This window comes from Bolinopsis microptera, chromosome 9 (assembly GCF_026151205.1).
Source record: "Bolinopsis microptera isolate Bmic1 chromosome 9, MBARI_Bmic_1.0, whole genome shotgun sequence".
Classification (NCBI taxonomy): Eukaryota; Metazoa; Ctenophora; class Tentaculata; order Lobata; family Bolinopsidae; genus Bolinopsis; species Bolinopsis microptera.
Genome location: NC_087080.1, coordinates 9,748,846 through 9,755,418, shown reverse-complemented (window position 1 = coordinate 9,755,418; position 6,573 = coordinate 9,748,846). Strand labels below are relative to the sequence as shown.

Here is a 6,573-nt window from a genome sequence, read left to right as displayed (position 1 = left end):
TATCAGGTGTCCACCCGCGGTCCGCGGTCCTGCCCGTTCGCCAAAACATGCCAATCATATACCAGCTAAGAAAGTAGCTGGTATATGATTGAGTGAAGATATCACTGATTAAGTGCTGGATCACGTATCTACAAGATCTTAAAAGGGTCATAAGGATGTCCTTGCTGTACGGCAAGTTAAACAAGGAACTGAAACTACTAGGTTCCGTACAGACTCAACTCTGCACCCGTGTCAATATGTTCATTATATGCAAGCCTCTTGATTTATAACTCGGTGAAATTGTTAACAACCAACTTGAAATTTTGGGAAAGCACTTTAATTATCAAGCCAAATGTGTCTAGAAACTTTGAAGTTTTTAGCTGACTGCGTTCTCACTTTATGGTGACAATAGTGAAAAAGAGGGAGTGGCGTGCCACACCCACTGTAATTAATTAAATTTGACGAAACTTTCAGGAAATCTAAGTTTGACCCATATCTATAATCTCTGAAATTTCTGTGCAATTCTAAGAAGAATTACGCGAGTTATTAAAGGGCCGTTGCGTGTGGGTCAGGGTAGTTACTTTTGGGCCACCCTGTAGTATTCGTGTATTAATTTAGCGTTCTTTATTCTTTTTTTATTGATTATATTTCTGACTTAAACTATTTTTTTAAATACAAGAAACAACAATGGCAATTCATTAATATAAAGTATAAAAATATGGCATTCAAAATTAATTAACTTTAGAGTTAGACAACAATAAATCATAAATCAATTTATTCAAAATACAGTGCGACTCATTTATAACATTAACAATTATGCAATATAATAAATATCGATAACATAAAAAAGGTTTACCATATTTACCATTAACATAATCGACTTAGTAATGGAACAGTACGGTTTGTCATTTAATTCATGGATATTTCATTTTAATGATCAGTTCAATAAAATATTCATGACCTTTGTGAAACAATTTATAGCAATGAGATTTTGCATATGATTATAAAAAATGTAAAAAGAACTGGAGCCATTCATAATGGAAGAGATTGGATTTTCCAAAAGTGATAATATATGCCATTAAGTTTGGGGAGAAAAATTAGCAATATACGATGCAAGTTTTATTCAATAACAGTTTGTAAGTTAAAATAAAATGTATCACAAAAAAGAATGCTCTGCATCAAATTTTATGTGTTCTGACGAATATATTGATTCGTCTTTCAGGTCTTCTGCTGCTTGATCCTCGGCTGAATCTTCTGTTGAATCTTCTGCTCAATCATTTAGCCGAACTCTCAGCAGGATTGGCGACTGCTTTTTTGCTTAACTTCATGAAGCATTTTTGCTAAATCATCTGCAAGACCTTCTTATAAATCTTTACTGGATTGTCTGCTCAATACTCTTGTTTAATTTCTGTTTAATCTCCTAAAGAATTGTCTGCAGGATTTTCTTCCGATTCTCCTGAAGCACCATCAGCAGGATTCCCTTCCGATTCTCCTGAAGCATCTTCTGCAGAATTCTCTTCTGAATTGTGAGATTCATCATCTGCAGGATTCTCTTCTGAATTGTGAGATTCATCTTCTGCAGGATTATCTTCTGAATTATGAGATTCATCTTCTGCAGGATTTTCTTCTGAATTGTGAAATTCATCTTCTGCAGGATTCTCTTCTGAATTGTGAGATTCATCATCTGCAGGATTCTCTTCTGAATTGTGAGATTCATCTTCTGCAGGATTCTCGTGAGATTCATCATCTGCAGGATTCTCTTCTGAATTGTGAGATTCATCATTTTCTGGTTCTTCTGAATTGTGAGATTCATCATCTTCTGGTTCTTCTGCAGGAACTTCAGTAGTTCTAAAACAAGGACTAAGATGATATGTATCAAATGCACCAGAATCTGTATCACAAACAGCCCCTGTTCGGCTCTCATTCATGAGGACATAAGATCCCTGAATGCAGGTAACAGTTATTTTATAATCATTGGAATCCGGAATAGCAACCTCTGCAAGTTGAGTATTTGGAGGAATTGTAAAGGGTTTGCATTTTCTCTGCACTACCAACTTCACTGTGTCCGACTCCACTTTCAGTCGAGAATCGAATGTCACTTTGAAAGAGTATGATCCTTGATCACCGGCGTAAACTTCGTCAATTTGGTGCGATATCTGGAAAGGACTTGATGATGGAACACTTGTCAGATCAACTTGTTTTTCCTTGCCACTCTCCGCATGTTTTAACACCACATTTGTAGGTTTGCTAGGGCCTATTATCGTTACTGTAAAAGAAATAGATCCGCGCTCAAAAACAGCCAACAATTGATCTGAAACAATGGCGGAGGCAAATTTAACAGTCACTGATTCCGTTGTCCTAACAGAACCTGCCACCTCGACTTGGGTCCGGTATTTTGTAATGTCAGTTTGTCCCATCTCATCTATTAAGAGAACTGTCGACATCACATTCTTGTCGTCTAGTTCAGATAATAAAATAGAGTACCCATTTGCGATGACATCAATCCACCCATTTGTACCCTGCTGCTCCCAAGTCACTTTAACGCTAGCTCTATCGACAGCAGTTAAGTAAGCTGTGAACTTTGCCCTCCCACCGACTGTAACCCAAACTGGTGCAATGTCCACGAAAGTCTCCCCGACCAGTGAAGCTGTTCCCGAGACTGATATTTCGTCTGGTTGGTCTGAATAGACAGTGTAAGTGTAAGGATAGTGTTTTACTGACAGATCCTCCTTGGAGTTCGCCTCGTCAACTGAGTTAGTTGAAAATTCAACAACTTCCGTGAAAAGTATACCATCGGCAGATGGCTTCTTCTTCAGTGGACTGAATCTGAAAGTTTCCAGAGGTCATTACTATGCTTGATGTGGGAGATACCTTAGCTTGGGTGATGAAAGTTACTACAGCTCCAGTAGTCGGAGTAATAACAATTGATTCCACATCTGATGATGAAGTTATCAAGTTAAGGTAGCTGGGCGAGGTTTCTATCTGCTCTCCCGAATCATAGGTTGCTCTGCACTTTAGTGACCCTACTGATGTATCTGTGTGAGAGAAGGTTATTGACCATGTCAGAGATGTTGCTGATGTAACCTTTTCGCCGAATGAAAAGAAAGACACTTCATTATTTTGGTTAAGGCCAACACCTTGTTCGCTAATCGCGTATCGATTGAAAATCCATTCAATGTTATCAGGTGTAAGCTTTGAAAAGGTCAGTCCGTAAGGAACAACACACGAAACTTCCGCCTCGCTTCCAACTAAGCCCCACAACGAGGCTGGAGTCTGGGTGCCACTCAACTCCACTTTTGTAATTGTTACCGCCTCGCTTTTTACTTCTCTGCTGTTCTTTGCTTTGACGAAAGAACACTTCCATTCTCCTGTGGTGCCATCTTCAACAGTGATCTTTACCATTGATAATATTGGAGTCTCAGTCGGAGATAAACATGCAGCTGTGGTGCACTTTTCTTCGTTGTGCTTCCACTGGAAGAAACCCTCACTGATTGTTTCTGAAATGAAGCTGCAAGTCAAAATAACCTCTGATCCAGTCAATGAACGAATTTCCCCTGCAGGATTCAAAACAATGTCATCTATCAGCACTTCGGCGTAAAATTCATATCGATACTCTCCGGTAACTCTACAAGTGTAGTTGGCATCATTTCTCGGGAATTCTAGAGTCAGCTTTGCAACGATTGTGTTATCTGAAATGGTCTCCTGCGTACCAGCACCTATCTCCAAACCATCATCGTAGTACCAAGTCACTTCCAGAGTGTCAGTGGGCTCAATAACTTTGCAGGTCAGAGTGGCTGGTTGTCCAGATTGGATCTCGACCCCGAATGTGGTAACTGTAAATGTCTTCAGAGGAACCTCTATCTCAACTGGGTCAGTGCCCTCTTCCAGAGTGACTCTACATTTGAAGATTTGATCCTTGTTTACAGTCACCTTCTTAGACAGCTTCAACGTGGACTCTTTTGAGTTCTCTCCGACTATTCTTTCTTTGACCTTGTTGTCAGTATTTATGTTGGAAGCAGCGTAGACATTACCGTTCTCCTCGACCCATACTATTCCCATCTCGGCTACAGAGGATCCAGTGACGGAGCAGGTAAGAGTTGCAACACTTCCTGCCAGCACATCACGGCTTGCTCCTGTTATCGTGTATGTTTTTCGTTCTGGAAAAAATTCAGTTATTAAGGAATATATTCGTACTTACTACGCAGGTATGTAATGTTATTGCGATTTGGAATAATCTGAATGACTTAAAAGTTTTAGCTGGTAAATAATTGTTAGCCCTGTACTGTGAGAATAGACTTTATTAAAATGAGCTAAATCATTGATACCTCACTTACCAATAACAACATCAGTTGAAAAAGCTGGACTTTTGGAGAACTCCTCTGATTGCACCGAACATCTGTACGTCACAACAGAACTTGCTTTCTCCACCACAGGTACTTTCAGGGTTAGCTTTGTTGTCTGGAATCCTCCATCTTCCACGAAAGTATCTCTCCCATCTTCAACAAGGTAATTTGCAGTGTCATCCTTTTCCACCTCAATTCCATCAGGTTTTATCCAGATGATGTCAGCAGGAGCACTCAAACCAGAGATATCACATGATATTGTCTGAGGGGTGGCTGTACTTATCTCCTCTCCACTTGGTGTCACAGCTGAAAAACAAACAGGATCGGTTAAAATTATTAGAAGACCTTTCAATTTCAGTTATCACGAAATTACTTTTATCTAGGTACGATTCAGGTCAAAGCCGGTAGTTGTCAGTATGTCATCAGAGATCACTTTAATTCATCCTCCGAAGTCTAGAGAAATGTTTTATCGTGATGAGAAATGTAATTACCGAATGAGAATTCCTCTCCGCGGGGTAGGACAGCTGAAGATACGAATGTTTAGTATGGTGCATCTACAGAAATATAATTTCTTAGTTTATAGAAGGCAAAATCATAAAATTTGTATTTTTGTCAGCAATCTACAATGAATGTGAAAAGCAGCAGGTCATCTCTCAGACAATTGAAATCAGTGATACTGATAACCATTCAATTTCAACGCTCTGGACAATCGCGATAAGAAAATTGAAATAACATTGTGCATAACAGATGTGGATTCTGGTGCGGAAGTGAGCCACAATTTTTACACGTGACAGAAATTAACCAATCAGCTTCGACTATTAACCAATCAAAGCCCAAAATCACTGTAACGTGTCAAAAAATATGCCTCACCTGATACCTCCCAACCAGAATCTGCATAATAATAATCTATAACCTACCAAAGACATTAATTGGAACGGTCGTGCCCCTATCATCAACCCTAGCCCACTCGACCGAAGTATACTGGCAGATGTAGATATTATCAGCCGAGTTCTCCGCCCCAAGCACCGTCAATGTGGTCACCTGGGAGTTATCAGCCTTGTTGTAGTCTCCCACCTCTACCTCAAAGTTGTCGAGAAAGCTCACTAGGGTACCATCAGATCTGAGCCAGGTTATGGAGTCTAGCTGTTGGGTTATGCCGGTGAAGGCACAGGATATGATAGCTTCCTGTCCAGCCAGCACTTCTGATCCTGTAGACTGTGATACTGAAACGTTTCATTTTTTATTAATGTTGTGGAGAAGTTTGCTATTATGAATAAACGGACCCACTTCAAGTTGAAGTCGGTTCACAATTGATCAATATAGAAATTAAGTGTTAACTGTGCAATGTTTGTAACTGTAACTTATTTTATAAATTTTTATTTATTTACCTATCGATAAAACCGTAACCAGGACCCCTTGACTGGGAGAGAAAGGAGAAGTAGGATATTTGCCTGACTGAGCAGAACACTTGTAAGTAGAGGTGACAGCGAGGGTGCCCAACTTTACAGGGGTGATGGTAAGTTCTGCCACTTGAGTTCCTGTGCTGTCCACTGTTCCCTGACTGATAGAGTACTCCTCGTTAGAGAGTGTTACGATGACGTCATCAGGATCGGTCCAGGTAACAACTGCAGCGGGCTCGTTGGGTGTTAATCCGCTGATGGAACATGTCAACTTTTGGTCAACTTCCGTGGTCACTTCTCTATCAGTCGGAGTCAGAGCTGAAATTTTGGTTTTAATCAAAAATTGGATTGAACGTCAAAAGAATTCAGCTGACCGTCATCTCTTATTAGCAATGAAGAGTGACTATACGAATTTTGACCTAGTGTTATCGGATTATACTCATGATGTTATCATGTAGGAAATATTTCCGGACTTACTGAAAACATCCAACATTACAATTGCAGATTTGTCTTCAACAGCCCATTCTTCAGACGTCACCAGACAGGTGTAAGTAGAACCAGCCTCATTCAGTGCACCAGGGACTGTTAGAGCCGTTGTTTGTGAGCCATCATTGTAGTCACCAGTATCAATGATGTAGTCATCCTGACCAGATGTGATAGGTGAATTGTTAGATTTCCTCCATTTTACCTCGTCTAGCTGCTTCGTTAGACCGGTTATTTTACAAGATATTTTAGCTCTGTACCACTTAGCTGTTCTTTGTGTACACCAGTTATCACTGAAATATTATATGAGTTTACCTTTTTATCTTAGAAATCGCGTAAACAACTCAACTAGAACTAAATCTTTCTTC

The 6,573-nt window shown here is 39.8% G+C and overlaps 2 protein-coding genes and 1 long non-coding RNA gene across 3 annotated transcripts in view; 1 reads left to right on the top strand and 2 right to left on the bottom strand.

The window, feature by feature from the left end:
- LOC134820871 (uncharacterized) overlaps positions 1 to 6,573 on the bottom strand; it is a 1,079,557-nt gene that overhangs the window by 481,356 nt on the left and 591,628 nt on the right. The gene's annotated exons all lie outside the window — the stretch shown is intronic.
- Positions 1 to 6,573, top strand: part of LOC134820887 (uncharacterized) — a 507,687-nt gene that overhangs the window by 310,832 nt on the left and 190,282 nt on the right. The window lies entirely within an intron of this gene.
- Positions 676 to 6,441, bottom strand: LOC134820911 (uncharacterized). The gene is made up of 6 exons (XM_063831561.1): positions 6,200 to 6,441; positions 5,711 to 6,040; positions 5,240 to 5,545; positions 4,814 to 4,846; positions 4,314 to 4,628; positions 676 to 4,136 (listed from the first exon to the last, which is right to left on the bottom strand). Exons 1-6 carry the CDS (start codon positions 6,213 to 6,215, stop codon positions 2,746 to 2,748), a joined length of 2,391 nt encoding a protein of 796 aa, XP_063687631.1. The 5' UTR covers positions 6,216 to 6,441; the 3' UTR covers positions 676 to 2,745.

What these genes read in the sequence shown, in the direction of transcription:
- LOC134820911 (XM_063831561.1), bottom strand. An exon ending in GGTTACGGTTTTATCGATAG is followed by an intron (nt 5,546 to 5,710) that starts GTAAATAAATAA and finishes GAAACGTTTCAG; the next exon opens with TATCACAGTCTACAGGATCA. An exon ending in CGGAGAGGAATTCTCATTCG is followed by an intron (nt 4,629 to 4,813) that starts GTAATTACATTT and finishes TTTGTTTTTCAG; the next exon opens with CTGTGACACCAAGTGGAGAG.